This window comes from Glycine soja, chromosome 6 (assembly GCF_004193775.1).
Source record: "Glycine soja cultivar W05 chromosome 6, ASM419377v2, whole genome shotgun sequence".
NCBI classification, from domain to species: domain Eukaryota; kingdom Viridiplantae; phylum Streptophyta; class Magnoliopsida; order Fabales; family Fabaceae; genus Glycine; species Glycine soja.
This window is the reverse complement of record NC_041007.1, coordinates 45,571,152-45,589,339: the sequence shown is the minus strand read 5'-3', so window position 1 is coordinate 45,589,339 and position 18,188 is coordinate 45,571,152. Positions and strand designations below refer to the sequence as shown.

The 18,188-nt window shown below is 30.4% G+C and overlaps 1 protein-coding gene and 1 non-coding gene across 2 annotated transcripts; one reads left to right on the top strand and one right to left on the bottom strand.

Moving 5' to 3' along the window:
• Positions 1-229: 229 nt before the first annotated feature.
• Positions 230-2,666, bottom strand: LOC114417200 (probable L-type lectin-domain containing receptor kinase VII.2). Its single transcript, XM_028382322.1, has one exon. The coding sequence runs from the start codon at positions 2,509-2,511 to the stop codon at positions 397-399; it is 2,115 nt and encodes a 704-aa protein (XP_028238123.1). The 5' UTR covers positions 2,512-2,666; the 3' UTR covers positions 230-396.
• A 1,023-nt stretch (positions 2,667-3,689) lies between these two features.
• On the top strand, positions 3,690-3,760 carry TRNAG-GCC. Its single transcript has one exon. It is a non-coding gene; the product is annotated as a tRNA-Gly (tRNA).
• Positions 3,761-18,188: the final 14,428 nt, after the last annotated feature.

Genomic DNA, 18,188 nt, shown 5'->3' with positions numbered 1-18,188 from the left:
AAAATCACAATTACAATAAAAACAAAATGGGCAATGAATTGTCCTAATGAATCAAAATAAGCTTCTGCATAATGCAACTCTATTATAGCATGAGGCGTGGTGAAATAGAACTACACAAATTGTTAAATCAATCATCAACATGACTTCTTTCTTATACGATTTCCTCGTAAAAGGCTCCCAAATCCAGCAAATGAAAATGATTATGGATAGTTGGATAAATCCCAAAATATTTAAAAAAAAAAAATTACATTGGAGTCTATTATTATGTATATGTACTATCTACATCAAATAGAACAAAGTTTTAAACCATATACAGACTGCCATTTTCATGCAAACAATTCAACTAATGCTGATTAAAGGAATGGAAACAAGTAGTCAAATGATATTCTAGACTAGTCATCTTCCTTCCTTGTCACACACAGTTGAGAAAGAGCAGTTGGAGGAGTAAATATCCTTAATTGTGGGGTGAAATCTGTTAACAAAGCTCCCAACATATCCAGCTGCTGAATTTATTTTGTCAAGCAAGCTCATATCTAAATTCTCTCCCTCAAGCACCTTCACAACCTCTCTCATACTTGGCCTAACATGAGGGTCATGATGAGTGCACAACAAACCAAGATGAAGAACCCTCTTAACCTCATCAATGTTACATTCACCCCTCTTTTTTAATCTTTCATCAAGAGCAGAACACTCTTCTCCTCTCTGCTTTAGCCTCCATAACCAAGCAACCAAAGGCTTGTTTTCTTCATTTGGTCTTCTCCCACACACCACCTCTAAAATCAACACTCCAAAGCTGAAAACGTCGGTCTGTGTTGAGGCTCTCCCGGTGTGAATAAGTTCTGGTGCCATGAATCCAACAGTTCCAATCACTTGTGAGGTATGAGCAATTTGCTCATGATTGTGCATTCTTGCTAGTCCAAAATCCCCCAATCTTGCATTCATACCCTTATCAAGTAACACATTGCTTGACTTGATGTCTCTGTGCAACACCTTAACCTCCCAACCCTCATGCAAATACAATACTCCATGTGCTACATCCTTCAGCACCTTGATTCTCTTCTCCCACCCAAAAATTGTGTTCTCATCATCATCAAATATTCTTTTATCTAAACTACCATTATCCATATAGTCATATATTAAAATCAGGCTCCTATCTTTCTTACACCAACCTCTCATTGGAACCACATTCCTATGCTTCAACCTGCCTAAACTTGAAATCTCAGACAAAAACTCTCTCATTCCATGTTCACTGTCACATGGAATTCTTTTCACTGCAACTTGCACTCCTTGCAGAAGCCCTTTGTAGACTTTACCATTCCCTCCAAATCCAATTACATGTTGGTCTGAAAATCCTTTAGTAGCAGCATAAATATCTTCATAACTAACACGGTGAGGCCAATACTCTAGTTCCCAATCTTCAATTTCTTCATCCTTTCTTTTACTCCTTTTTCTTCTGAGAAAAAACACAAATATCACAACAGCAGCACTAAGGACAAACAAAACACCTACAATGATCCCTACAATAAAACCTGTTGACCTCAAAATAGACTCTTTGGAAAGAACAAATGAAGGCAAATTTGTAGTGACCAAAGCATCACCAATGGAAAAATTTGAGTTACTAAAGCTCCAAGCCAAAATCTTGTGACTCTCCACAAGCTGCCCTGTTGCCCCACAAAATCCAACAAACATTTCATCCAAAAGAACTTCAGAAAGATCCACAATTTCACTAATCAAGGGCCTCTGAGGCCTTTTTTGGCCTGCAGGAGCCATTGTGACATTGACTCTAGAATCCAAATATTCAATCCACACCTGATAGTTCTCGCCATCATTAAGCTTCAAATCCTCGAACTCGTCGTTGTCACTGCCACCCCAAAATCCAGCATCATGGGAAGCAAAAGAAGAAAGAGAGTTTATGTCCACCCCCACATGGTTGTCATTGATGTCATTGAACTCTTGGTTATCAAACACATCAAACTCAACCCCAAAGACATGGTTGTTGGGATCACCATTGTTGGTATAGTTAAAGAGGCCAAGATGCTGAGCAGAGTTCACCCCAGTGGTGCCTGCAGAAGCTGTCAGTATGAAGACAAAGCCATGGCCAGGGAGAAGGTCTTTGAATGGTGCAATGGAGAAAATGAATGAGGCTGAGAATGGTAAAGGGGTTGAAGAGTTGGAAGGTTTTGTGGGGATCTTAAAAGGGTAGAAAGCACGACCCACAGAGAAGGTGGAACTGTTGGTAAGGGTGAGGATGGAAGATTCTATGGTGGCGTTGCCATGTAGAAGGGTGTTGGTGGAGTTGAAGTTGGTGTTGTAGATGAACTCTGTGCATGAAACTGAGGTTAGAAGAAGAAGAAGGGTAAGGTTTGTGATGAAAACAAGCAGAGAAATGAGAAAGGTAGAGGTAGACATTGAAGATGGAAGAGATTGTTTAAGATTTTTTTTTTTGTTGCTAAGAGGAAGAAATATGGCAATGAGCAAAAGGAAAGTTATTATGCAATCAAAGATAAACATGAGATAAAAAATTGGACCTTTTCATTTTTTACTATATTCTTTGTTTATTAACTCCCCAAAATAGAATGTTTCAGAATTCAGACTCAGTTAGCGGACATGTGTGGGACATGATTTCAAGAGGGATTCGGCAACTAGAATTGTGTATCAGTGTTCCTTCGAAGAAATTATGTGCATTACAGTTGCCTGAGTTTATGATAAGGTTGGTTGGTTGAACACTTGGACCATTATGAGATCAGGCAAAAATATACTCAACATCCAGACAAAAACAATTTTTTTAACAATATTTATACGGAAATAGAAATAAAATCAAATTAGTATTCAAATATTGTTTAATTAAAATATTAAAAAAAAAATATTTTTTTTGGGTATGCAGTCAGAGAGTACGAGTGTTTTCTAATTCTTTGGATCAGAAAATTAATTTGTTTTGTGATATATGATTATAATTGGATCAAAGAATTTTTACACAAAAAAAAATTAGATTCTCTCTCATTAGATAGATTATTATCTCACATGAATATTTTACATCATTGCATTAATTCTATTAGTTTAAAAATAATATTAAAATAAGTAAAAAATTAATTAAATAAAAATAAATATTTTAAGGAGATTTTAATAATGTTTTTATTTACTTAATATTCTTATATGTAATAAAGTATATGTTTTTTTTAACTATCATAATTAGGGTATTAATTTGGCTCTTGGGTGGAACACTCCATATGTATTATGTGAAAGTTAAATCTAAATATTCCTCCATAAACTTATCATGCTAACTAATTTAGACTCATTGTGTCGTGATAAAGTATATATTTTTAATTTATTAAAAAATCAAATGTTCTTTAATATTTGTTTTTACAAAAATAAAAAATAAATGTAAAACATTATTGAAAAGTAAAGGAATAAATATAAAAATAAATTAAATTATGATTTTGAAAGATTTATAAGTTTGAGTCGTCAGCAACCGTTTTCTTTAATTATTAATGATAAAAATAAAAGTAGGTTCCTTTTTCTAATTTGTCAACTTTGATATGATTTTAACTCACTGCATGCAGTGAAAGGCAGCAGTTTTATTTGACCACTTGAAAAATTGGATCATGCGTACGTATATTTTGCCTTATGAGAATTGAACACCTCTGAAAAACATAATACTAATAAAAATTTAAAAAATGGACTTTCAAGAAGCACCAGTGGTCTAGTGGTAGAATAGTACCCTGCCACGGTACAGACCCGGGTTCGATTCCCGGCTGGTGCAAACCTTTTTAGAAAATGAGGTCATCTTCATTTTATGTTCTCCTTTTTTTTTATTGGTTTGATTTCAGAGTGCCTTGTTTATATTCTTTAGTAATTCAGAACTCAAATCTTAGTTTTGATGGTTCTTTCAACTTATTGAGTTGCTTCTGAGATTAAAGATTGTCAACTCTCAACCCTTTGTGGCTTATTATAAAGGACTTACACATGTCTTATGTTCCTCTGTCATATTTTGAATGTGGTCTAGAGCATAATTTCTTCATGTAAACTTGCTTTCTTGGTTACATTCACTTTATATCGTAGATTCATTTTATATCTGTCATATTTGTGACACACATATGTCTCTCTCAAATTCTATATATAAAGAGACATTGACATTCATTTGCACACTCATGGACAAAATATTTGTGAGTTTTGCTGATACAGGTTTTGGATTTTGGAATTGATCCAATATTCGAGCAACGATCACGATGTAGACGATGACAGTGATGATCAAAGTATTTGTACTACAAAAAGAGGTAAAGCTTTTTGGGAGAAACAAGATCAACTTCTTAAGGTGTACAATTTCTAGCACAAAAAAAAATCTAGTTGACTGTAATGAAGTCTCTTCACTCGACCACGGTTACAACACAAATTCTAGCACAATATTTATATCTACTATCGATAATTCACCACTATATAACCTTGTCATGAAGAAGGAAAAAAAAGGTTTATTTGGTTTGGGAACCAAATCAGTGTCTTGTTTCATGTCTAGAACTGTGAACTAAAGCACCATCATATATCAAGTCTTCAACAAAATATTGATTTTTTTATTGATAAATATTAATTATTAATTATTCTTTTTTAATGGAAGAAATCAAATCCATTGTCTTTCTCTTCCTTTCTTATTTTTTTATTAGTGAGTCAATCTTATAATTTCTCAACGAAATATTGATAATCAAATAATATTTCTTTTTAATTGAATGAATTGCAATAGATAATTCAATTTTTTTTTTCCATTTGTGAAGGCAATTTTGTGCAGGACTAGTTCACGTGAGACAAAAGTCCGGCAAGCAACGAAGGGAGTTCTAAGAGAACTGAACAAATCGGAGAGGCTATGTATTTGCCGGCGGCACCCAGTGGTGGCTAAGACGTTGCAGGAATTGCTTGCTGAGGGAAATATGTGATCGATTATTGAACCTTGGCTACAATTGCGCTATTTGCAAATCTAAATGGAGAAGTTCACCCGAAATCCTATCCATAAATTTATAATTATTATTTTGAAATTAACCCTTGATTCAAATTGTTAACGAAATTAAAGCAAAATATATAAATCAAATTGCAAGTAGCATGTGTTGGTTTATGTATATTCGATATGGTTTTAAACTTTAAATTATAATTGTGGTTACATGGTTTTGATTTCATGGAACCTTATGAATATCCTAGAATCGATAAATAAATATGCAATCATAGATCAATTTGTTTAAACTTATTTGTTGAAATAAACATTAATTTTAAACAAATTTGTTGAAATAAATATTAATTTTTATAAAATAAGTAATTTTCTATTTGTTTAGTCTATTTGTCTAAACTATTATAGATTACAAAACAATTTTTGCTTATTTTAAAAAGTAAATTTTATCTACATATTTTAAAAAACGTTTATTTTGGGACCCATTTGTGTTGTTTTTAGTTTTGATTATCGATATTTTTTAAAATAACAATCAATTTTTAATTTTAGTTTTTTTTAAAAAAAATTAAACCAGTTTTTAAAATATGATTAGATTCAAATAAACTAATTTGAAAGTTTTATATCACATTAAAATTAGTTTAAGAGTATTTGTATGTGACAGTGACAACAATGGTAATAATGATGATGTCAACAACAACAATGATAATAAAAATACGAGTGGTGATTTCAATGATGTGACGGCGACAACAATAGTAGTGGTGTTGGTGGCGACAACGTTGGTGATGGTGACGGTAGTAACGAAGGTGATATTAGTTGTTGTGTGGCAGTGGTGCGGGTGGTTGTAGCAATGTCGGTGGTGGTAGTGGCGGTGGTGGGGTGGTGGTGGTGGTTCCACTGGTATTGGTGATAGTTGTGGTAGCAGTGATGGAGGTGGTTGCAAAAATATTAGTGGTGGCGGTGATGGAGGTAATATTGTTGGTAGTGGTGGTGGTGGTAAAGAATGACGGTGGTACTAATGTTGGTGGTGATGTCGATGACGATAATGGTGACAGTAGGTGGTGACAGTCAGTTATGGCGATGGTGACAATGAGGAAGGTGGTATTGGCAGTGACGATGATGACAATAGTGGTGATATAATGGTGTGGATGATGGTAATAGTGATGATAACAAAATGTGTCATTGTAAAAAATGTGTGCTTTTTAAAACTAAAATCAAGTTCACAAAACCTTGTTTCTTTGTTTTGAAAATGAGTGTAAAAGTGATTCAAAAATGATTTAAACATTATTTCAGCTTCATTTTTGACAAACACGTTTTGTATTGAAAATTGCATTTGAAATCCAAAAACTCACAATCATCCCAAATGAGTCCTAATATTTTAGTCCTTGTTTTAATTTGGGTAAATAGTTAAATTCATCCATAAAAACATGAAACAATGACAAATTGGTCTTTGAAAGATAAAGAATTCAAATCCAGTCCTTGAATATTCAAAAAGTGCAACAAATTAGTCCTACAAAAAAATTAATGATAAATTGATCCCTAAAGTTTACAACTTAATGTCAAATTGATTATAAAAAAATACAACTTATTGTCAAATTGGTCATTGAACATTGTGACAAAATGGTCTCACAAATTTAATTACAAGATTGATTTATTGCATTTTTTTTCTCATTCAGGAACTAAATTTGTATTTTTATTTTTTAGAGATTAATTTTTCATTGCATCACACTTTCGGGAAGGAATTTCACTATTTACTCTTTTAATTTCTATAAAATTTAAAAGTTAACATTACTTTTATTCTCTAAAAATTACAAAAGTTATATACTTTTAATTTTTAGTGAAGAGCTAAAATTATATTATTTTTTAAAATATAAGAATTAAAAATTATATTATTTAATAAATTTTATTAGATTATATATACATATATATATATATATATATATATGTATATATAATAGTAATAATAATAATAATAATAATTTGTATAACTTAATATAAATTAATCTCTCTTAATGTGTGTATACAAAACAAAAGGTTCTTCATGCTAATATGCTAGCAGCCTATTTATTTATGTAAATAGTGTTGGGTCAGAACTAATATTCTAACAAAAGTAATTCAAAATGAAGAGGGATAATTGGGTAAAAAGCCAGCACAAAATACTAATTACATGTGTCTAATTTTTGGACAGTTTTTATATAAGAGTACGTGGTGCTATATATGACGAAACTTAACACATACGAATTGCATGAAAGGTTAAATGGAAGGGGTAATTTTATATAAGAGTGGTGCTATATATTACTTGTGTGATTTTGACGAATACTGCATTTGTGACAAATAACATTTCTTTTATATAATTATAGAATATAGATTGTAGTTATGATTTCTTTACATATACATGCAAACTTATTTTCTAAGCTAAGTGGTTCAGCACGCGTGAAAGGTCCACAATGGAATCACTGCCGATAATGAACTCTACTACTCAGCAACCAAAAGCTAAGGCTTCAATGCTCACGTTTGATTTATTAGATAACATTATTCACGACCCAAAGGGATTTCACTTAGTGGAAGCGTGCTAGGTCAGTGGAAGCATGTTAGTCCGTAAGGCTTAGGAGTATGTATAGGAATGTTTCACAAAAAGGTCTTTGACTCGATTCTAGCAAAAAACATCTCCTTGGATATAAGGTTTACTCATGTTGCTCTAACCCCAGAACTATGTTTTCCCTCTACAGTTTTCAGAATAAAAAAAAAAACATTATTCACAGGTTGCACTGTACTATAGTTGAGGTAGTGTGAAGATGGGATGATGAGTAATCTTGTTAAATTATGTTTTCATGTCATAATATTATATGACTATATTAAAATACAATAAAAATTAACAAGTTAATTTGATGATGATGCTTTCTCTTTTTTCTTTTATCATATTATTGGTATAAACTCATAGATCTGTTGTGCCTGTCTTTGTACAATTAGATAAAACGGTACTGATTATAGAATTGGTCAATGACATTGCCAAAGCTCATAGAGTTGTATCTATATTTGGAGTAGGTGAACATATTGGTGAGGGGAATGATCTTTATATGAAAATGAAAGAATTTGGAGCAATTAATGAATAAAATGTTGCAGAATCAAAAGTAAGTATCTCTAGTATATAATCAAATGAATGAACCGTTCGGAACTCGTATGAGAAATATAATCAGTTTTTTCAATAATTAATCTTTATTACAAATTAAATATATATTTTTAGTAAGATTTTCCTTTGAGTTCCAATCACATTTTCCCCAGAGAATTTACTTAAGAGATTCAAATCAATTTTTACTTGGATCATCAAGGACATGTATGTTGGGGATTATAGTTTTTTAGTTGAACTTACAACGAATAAGAAAAAAATGTTAAGATCAATTATTAATTAATGTATGATGGAAAATTGAAAATTCCTAGTTAAATAACTTCGTTTGGCGCACTATTTTTTTTTTCATTTGATTACCTTGTATCTCTTTTGACAAATCCTATCTGTGTGGAGAACATGCTATTCGCGTCAACTAAAAAATCTATTACAACAACAACTGGTAGCAGCCTAATTTCAATTGGTGAGGAAAATCACAAAATACTTGTTCATAATAATTATTATCACAAAAATACCAATTCATGCCAATGTTATCACATAGCAGTGAAATATATAGATAAACATCATAATTTTATTCATAAGTTACATAAATGACCATAAAAGAGTTGTTTACTCTGGAGGCTTAATAAAAGAGCTTCAACTGTTGGAACTTAATAACTGATCTATAAAGATTTTTATAATCTTGGTCTCTTGGAAAGGTGCAGATTGATCCAACTGAGAGAGATTATTCTGTAATTATTTACATTAGAGGATATCCACCACTTCTTGTCATGTAGGAATCTGCTATAAAATTTAGAATGGGGTCACGGAATGACCCTGATTTAAATGCATATCCAGCATCACATTATAAGCAATGTAAATAGCAATATTGTTAAGACTTAAAAAGTTAAGACAATATGCTTAGACAATGCAAATCCCGAAATTTTGTCTAAAGTTGAACATTGTGACCCCAAAATTTTGAGTCTAAAGTCAAAATTTTAAGGGGACTATAATTTCTGCACAGTTCAAAAGGATGTGAATGAGATGAACACATGTCCTTCATTTGGTTGGCAACAGCAAATTGCATCATGCTTTGGGTTAAACTTTGGAGGCAGCTTCATCCCATCAACCAACCAATTGATTAATCTATTATGGCTAGTTACATTGTTAGAAGTTAGAACTAATGGAAGTCGGAATTTTAGTGGCTCTCAGTTTTTTTTCTAGGGACTGCCTACAGTAAAATTCTGCATTTTATATATTTTGCCTTCATACAAAATCTTCTCAAATAGAGTTATATAATTCTTTCTTATAGTATCATGAATTTTAGTAGACTGAAAAAAAATAGGATATCATCAAATAAAGAAGAAAATTAAAAAAATATGTCTTATACACTTTTTAAGCCGAAATTAAAAAAATAAAATAAAATGATTTTCTAGAGAATCATCTTAAAAAGTTCACTTTTTAAGACTGTTTTATTTTTTTAAAATCATCTTAGAAATATCAATTTTTGCATTTTTTATAAAAAAATTTCTAAGAAGGTTCATGATTAAAATCGTTGTAAAAATTTGACACTATTAAAATGATTTTAAAATCGTCGTCGAAAGTATTAACTTTCTATGACGACGACTTCACAAACTGTTTGTGAAATGTACATTTCTCTCAAAACTTTCTCAAAAGTCATAATTTTGGTAGTATGTATATTTTTTGTTCTTATCTTATCATCCCATAAAATTCTTTATACCAGTATTACTTAACATATCTTATTATTTGTTTTGGTGTAGCTTAAGAGTGTGTTTAATACTTCAATTGAAATTCTTTTATTTTCAAAATTTTGTATTTGAATAAAAAAATTAAAATTATGAGGATGAAAAAAAATGAATGAATAAAAAAGAAAAGATATGGTTAGTGTGCTAATTATACGTGTTTCTCGCTCACACCGGATCGATGTTCCACGAGTTCAGACAGTATTTCTTGAAGAAGACTGCAAGAAGATAATTTCAATTTTCACCTTTTAGAAGAAAATTGAAATTCCATATTTTTAGTTGTTTAAAATTATGTTTTAAAATTCTAAAATTTTAAATTCTTCATAAAAAAAATCCAAACAATAAATTACTTTTCTCAGTTAAAATTATCTATCTAAACACACTCTAAATGTATTGAGATTAGATATTCCATAATATAATTTGTAATATGGATTGTCGAATCCATAATGTACTTGAGATGTGAGATGGGTTAAATAATTACTATTTTACATGCCCTACATGACCCATAACTCTCATCAGATTAGGCCAAATTGAGTCGATATTTTGTGCGTAAAATTAAAGGGTCCTATCTGATTTTAGTTTTCGGCCCTTGGAATCGGCCCATGGAATCTGATTCCATTTGCCACCAAAAATATGAGAATTTTGTAGGGTTTTTTTTTTTTTTTTTTTTTTTTTTTTTTTAACTTTTTCTACTCTCTCTCTCATATGAATGGAATCCCTAACTACTCTTATAGGCAGCTATGCCCCACTCCTTGAAAACTAATAACTGAGAATTTACGACGTTATTATTTTATAATATCCATATCACATATAGCAAAATTTTCTGTTATAAAGAAGGCATGCATATTGCAGGCCATACTTTTTTTTTTTCTGACAAAATTGCATGCCATATTCTTTCTAGGAAAATTACTTCTTTCAGTCGTAATTAACGTTTCGTGAAAATAGAAACTCCTGTTCTTAGAAAAGGTTTTAATTATTTGTTTATTTTAATTGCCCCTTTAAAAATCTCCACTAAGTGTCATCATGTAAGTGATGAGGGATAAGAACAATTTCATCTTTTTACTATTATATTGTGGGATATTTGATGGTATTTTTTATTCCATACTTAGATGATACACATGTCAAAGCACTGAACTTGCTTGTCGTAATCAAGCGAACGGAATACCTATGACTATAAGAATTCGTTTTAGAACTACCACACTACATTGACTTGTAAATCGCACAAACCTAAGAACATGAAAATATTGATTAGATTCGCTTGAGTAGAAATCTAAGCCTAATTAATTAAGCCACGCTGAGGATCTGAACTTCAATCTCTATAATATCTTTATCCAAAGTGAGAAATATCTTCTTAAAAAAACCAAATAAAAAACTAGCTAATTTCCCACTGTCATATAAAACCTTATACCTTACGCGGCACTTGGTTTGATTGGTTTATATATGTTTGGTAAACAATGATCTTGTTCCCCTAGTAGGTAAATATCAACTTACAGTGGATATTTATTTCACTAATATGCCAAGTTTGAGAAATAACTGCAGCTAGAGGTTGGTAGGTATACACGTTCGTGCTCCACGTACGTAAGAAATTATTAATACATAAGTATAAATGATTCACAAAATTAACTGAACGTTAAAAAGTTAAACTAATGTTATAAAAGCAAAAAAAATTATATTATTGAATCATAAGTATTCATTACTAGAAAAAGTTGTTTTTACCACGTTGATTTTAAGTTGATTGATAAAAAATCGTCTTAAAAAGAAATGTGATATCATTTTTATAAATAAATATAATAATTCTAAGAAGGTTTTGCAAAAACCATCTTAAAACAAATGTCTATTTCTTTTATAAATAAATAAATATCTAGGGTTTCAAAGTGGTGGAGTAGGCAGAAGAGAGCGTCATAGTTACAACCCTAATAAGAAGAAGAGCATCTACAAGCGAGTGACAACCATCAACCATGAGTCGTATGCGCAATTGCAGGTTTGTATTCATTCTTTCATCTTTTTCATTGAATTCCTTCTCTTCATTCCCATTATTATTCAAAAGTAACATTTGATTTTTCCTATTATTGATTCCAGTAAGGGTATATCCTCTTTTGCTTTGCCCTACAAAAGGACACCCCCTAATTGGCTCAAGATCTCTTCGCAAGAAGTAATTTTTCAACGATGAGGAAATTAAGGCTCAAAGAAGATGATGAGGAAATTTTTGGCTTGCTTTCATTTAACTTTTGGACATTTACCATTATTGCTCTATTTAAATATGTTTTCATTGTGATGTTTTCTGATGACAACGGGGAAGGTAAAATCTTGAATCATGATCCTGTTTCTCTTGGTGTGTGTTTGTCCATTTCCTCAGGCTTCCAAGCTGCAAAAGCCAAGCCAATTATAACTACATGGGAAAGATACATAATTTTATAATCAGATTCTTATCAAACCAAAATTTACACTACTGAATATTTATGCTTTACCAAATGGAAAAAAGAAAAGCACAATTTATATCCAGTCATTTGTTAGTTCTTTATAACTTAATATATAACTAAGCATAATTTTCTTCCTTTATCTTTAGTTTCTTGAAATATAATCACGCCTAACATGAATTATTAATTAGCAGAGTAGTTTTAAGGATTAATTTACTTGTGACTTACTTCCATATTTGTTTTTATAGTAGAATTGTAGAAATTTCCTATCACTTCCTCCCGTAACATTGCATGTTGAACAGTTTTCTAGATGAGCCATCATTTTCTCTAAATTGCAGAGAGCAAGAAAATCTCTTGCTCCATGAACATGAAAGAATTTCTCATGTTGCTGAGGATAATTAGTGAAACCTTTTTAGAATCAATGGTTCACTTGTGCAGGAGGTACCTTTGCATTATACTCACTTCTCTGCTAGCATGCAAGACTAAGCATTTTACCTAATCAGCAAGCCACAGTCGAGAAATTATCTACCTATATCACACAAGATTCTGTAGACACATGGCTGTCAGCTAATTTGAAGTTAAACCATTCCCTTAATTTGAAGCTGATCCTGAGATAAGAGACAAAGTTAATACATAAGCATTTTGAATAGATTAGTACATTAGTATTACTTATCAATAAGGTTCTCTTGGTTGATAGTCCAAGATTCTTTTCTTTTTGTTCTTTGAAAACAATGTTTTTCATTTCATGATGAAAATAAAATTATATGGCTTAATTAAAGAAGGATGAAATGAATAAAACTAAGAGAATAAGAAAAAATACTCCCCGGTAGGATATTAATGTATTAATATGTATTTTATGTTTTTTTTTCTATTGTAAGTTAATTTTCAATTCTTTGATTCTCTTTTATTTTATCACTGTAAGTTTAAATTTTGAGATGCCATATTCTAATCGCCAAGGATTGTGCTATAATGATTTACTGCTATATCGTGCATAATGTCTTATGCTTCAAGTGCTTTCAGATTCTGAAAGAGTCCAAGTGCTATACTTGTTGTGAAACTAAGAAAAAGGTTGGGCTTTGGAATGTGGGAAAAACTACACATTACATGAATGCATGTTGAAGGGAAGGTATGCCAATGAAATTTTGATTTTACAGTAACACATTTGTTGAATATTAAATTCTTTTTTCTATTATTTACTCAATACAAGTTCATGGATACAAGCTTGGATTCAGGAATGTGCATTTGCCGATTTTTTTTAAAGGAAATTCCTAATATTCTCACATGTTATTTGATTCTTAGAAAATATCTTTTGTTTGAAGAAAGAGATGATAATGGTGGGGTGGTGTTGCATTTTGTTAGTTAATATTAAAATAATTTACTAATTCTAATTTTAATTCTTATTAAAGAGAAGAAATAATAGGATGAAGAAGAAAGTTTACATGTTTGGTTTGAGAACATGTTTCTTGTTTTTATTTTCTATTTTTTAAATGTAATTATAAAAATGCCAACTTTGTTGTTGTTTCCAGAGATTTACCGTGTTCAAATATTTGTAGATGGGAGAAAGTGAAAATAGATTCCTTTTTCTTAATACTTGTTTGTGAATGCAAAAAAATGAAAACTGAAAATTTTTGTTCAAATATTTCTATATAGGAAACAAAGTGAAAACAATTTATTTGTCACTTGTTAATAATAAAAAAAAGAACTGGAAATGTTTTTTCAATCTAAACATGTCCCAAGTTTTTGTTATATTTAATTAAATATCCAACCATCCTTCTTAAGTCATACCTTACAGGTTATAATTATACTTTTTTAAAGTTATTTTTCTCTCCTTTATTGTTCCAAGTTACTTTCACCTTTATTATTCCTTAGCAGTTTTGATGAAAGATTTGTTAAGTAATTCATTATTGTTAGATCAAGTGACCTCGGAATAATTAAGAAGGGGGGTTGAATTAATTATTAATGTATCTTGACTAATTAAAAATTATCCTTCTTAACGTTACTAGATTCAATTAGGCTTTTACTACTAAGTTAAGAAAGTAAAGAACAATAACTCAACTAAAAGTAAAGCGGCAATTAAAAGTACACAGCGGAAATTAAAGAGTGTAGGGAAGAAGAAGACAAACACAAGATTTATACTAGTTCGACAGCAACCCGTGCCTACATCTAGTTCCCAAGCAACCAACGGTTCTTGAGATTTCTTTCAACCTTGTAAAATCCTTTACAAGCCAAAGATCCAAAAGGGATGTACCCTCTCTTGTTCTCTTTGAACAATCAAGTGGATGTACCCTCCACTTGAACTGATCCACAAGAGATGTACCCTCTCTTGTTCTCAGTACAACAATCCAAGTAGATGTACCCTCTACTTGTGCCATAAAGAATGTACCCTCCAATGTGTTAAGACAAAGAATTCTCAGGCGGTTAGTCCTTTGAATCTTTGTAAGGGGAAACAAAAGATATCTCTGTCGGTTAGTCCTTTGAAATCTTTTGTTTAAGGGAAAAGGAAGAATCAAAAGAATTCTCAGGCGGTTAATCTTTTGAATTCTCTTGGAAAAAGAGAAGGGAGACACAAAAGAATTCAGACGATTAGTCCTTCTATTCTTTTGGCAAAGGGAGAAGTGAATGAAGAAGAAGAATAACACAAGTTTTTGAACAATGAACTTTTCTTGGAAGAGAAAGTATTGAACAAAAAACTCTTAGAAAGAAGTTGAGAAATGAATCATAAATTTTTGTAAAAAAACTTGTTATGAAATTCATGTCATGATCACATATTTATAATCATTTGATGACTCAAGTTAAAGTTTGTGACTCTTGACAATTTCTTTAAAACTAGTCACCTTTTAAAAATTGTGACTCTTTTGAAAACTAGTCACTTAAAAAGTTGTGACTTTTGAAAAAATCTTTAGAAACAAGTCACTTTAAAAATTGTGACTTTTGGAAATTTATTTTTCGAAATCAGTCACTGGTAATCGATTACCATCAAGGTGTAATCAATTACACATCAACAAATATGAGTCTTCATGTTTAAATTTTGAAAATCAAAACGTTTAGAAACTCTGGTAATCGATTACAAGTATTATGTAATCGATTACACAAGTTTAAAAAGATTTGAAAATATTTTATCACTAGTTGTGACTCTTGAAATTTGAAATCTAACGTTTTAAAATATTGGTAATCGATTACATGATTATGGTAATCGATTACAACTTTGTAAATCAGTTTTGAAAACAATGCTGACTACTGGTAATCGATTACTACCTTCTGGTAATCGATTACCAGAGAGTAAAACTCTTTGGTAAAAGATTTTGTGCAAAATTCTTGTGCTATTCAATGTTTTAAAAAACTTTTTTAGTACTTATTTTGATTGAGTCTTCTCTTGATTCTTGAATGTTGATCTTGATTATTCTTGAATCTTGATTCTTGAATCTTTGAAATTTGCTTAACTCTTGAATCTTTGGCATCATCAAAATAATCTTGGAAGTCATTGCTTCCACAATTATGAGATTTGTATAGTTTGAAGCTAATTTCATATATAACTAAATGCAGATTTTATGAGTAGTTTCTCAGGTAGTTAGAATAGAAAAGGGAATAAAACAAATTTTTAAATTATGTTATTATCATTAGTAATATTATTTTATCTGTCTATTTTGTAGGTCTTAATTAGGGTAAAGTTTCTCCCGACATGGTCTTTTATTGGCTATTTGCGTGTATGCTTTGTTGAACCTCCATATTTTCAAATGACTATCAATCCTGTTTACTCATGGGCTTGATGTGATTGAACTTCTAGGAATTGTTGGGTGGCTAGTTATAAGTATACCTTGATTTTAGGCAAAATCTATGTTCATTCTTATTTGCTCATGCTGTAAGTAATTTTTGTTATCTTTTATTAGGATAAGCCGTTGTCAATTGCTTTTGAACAAACCCTTGTTGAGGTGAAGTTTGTTCCCTGTTTCATTCACATCCTGTTAGTTTTGTATATTTTACTAATGTTGGCTTCTTGGGGTATGGAAATGAGTGACAAAAATATCAAATGTGTTAGAAATCTTCTCATCTTTTAGTTGTTTCTGCTATTAGAAACTATTGTAGCCTTTTAATTATTTTCCTATATTTACATGTTTGAAATTTTTGCAACCCAATACTGGTTGTTGATGTTGAGAAATTTGTTTCACCACAACAAGGTAAATGTATGTCATGCTTTTCGTAGACTTTTGCAATAATCGATTTACTGGGTAGCCCTGGGATTCTACTTGGGGTATCCCTTACCTGTGATTCTTATGATCTTCTTCTCTTAGAATTTTTATTTGTGAAAGTTCAAATGGGTGTATACAAATTCAGGACAAAAATACAAAGGAAAACACTTACTCCAAAATGGCATGAGGAATTTAAAATTCCCATCATAACATGTGAGTCTGACAATGTGCTGGTTATTGCAGTTCGTGACAAGGATCATTTCTATGATGATATCCTTGGGTTTGTTCCATTTTATAAACTTTGTATTTTTTAAAATATGTATGTGTGTGTGCACAATTAATTGTACCAATTGCCTTTAAGACACTACTAAGAAAACAAAACAAGCATATATTTTTTATTTTAATATTTTTTACCTGAGAATCAACTTTAGCTTAACTTTTTCTTTGCACAATATTATTAATGATATGATATCATTCTTATTATCATGGAGTACATGCTTGTAACAATTATGTATGTATATCTAATTATCACACTGAGTGTGTGCTTGTAACAAGTATGTGTGGTTACATTTTGGGATACAAACTTTATTTAACATTTGTGGTTGATAACAATGATTCTTGCACGTGCCACATTTGATGAAATCTTTGCAACCATGAGATAGTTAAAGAAGCATTTGTCTCATTCCCATACTCCCAATATATTGGCTTCTTTTTCCTAACTATAATCCACTCACATAATTTCAAAATCTTTTTCCCTGACTATATTTTTTTCTATCTTTTATTGATTAATTTATTGAGTCGTAATTCTAAATGTTGAGTGTTTCAATTTCCCATGAGTTTGATAATATTTCTCTAAATATGTTGTTTGATCTCTTTCTATCACTTTGTATTGTCTTGCTATCCTTTATTCATTGTATATGTTTTCCATGATTTCCTACCACCTATTCAGTCAGAGGTATATTTATTGAAATAATTGTGACCTTTTGTTAGTTCCTTTATTTATAGAGTAAGCACCTAACACTTTACTCTTCACGCCAAAGTTAATCTAGAATTGTGACCTTTTGTTAGTTCTTTTATTCATGTCAGTGCAGGATTGAACATACATGCTTCTTAGGATGTACATTGCAATTTTTAATTTTTTTTAAAAAGATATTTTAATACAGTTCTTTAAAAGACCGTCTTAAAAATCGTCTTAAAATCCTCAAAATATTTTGTTTTATTTTTTTAAAAAAATACATTCTAAGACGGTTTTTTAGAATCCTTAAAATATTTTAATTTTTTTAAAAAAATACATTCTAAGACGATTTTTTGAAAAAATCCTCTTAGAAAGTCTATCATTATAAAACGATTTTTAACTAAGAACCATTTTAGAAGGATACATTTTTTTAACGACGGTTAATAACCGACTTCGGATGTTGATAACCAACATAGAATAGTGTTTTTCTAATAGTTTGATAAAATTATCTTTTGAAATAGATAAACAAATATAAAATTGTCATAAAAGATTTTGAAATATTTATAATGTTAGTATTAAATTAATTTTAAAACTTGTATCTTTATATTTATAATATATATATATATATAAGCTACATAAACTTATTATATATCTATCAATATCATGTAATAAAAACGTAAAAATGAGAAAACCCTATTATATGTAAAAAAAAAGGTGAAAATAATAAAAATTTTACTTGAAATAGAAAAGATTAAAAAAATCTAATAAATGTTCAAGAAAAATATATAAAAATAGAAACTAGCATTTTAAAAAATATTACTTCAAGTAATATCTTAAAA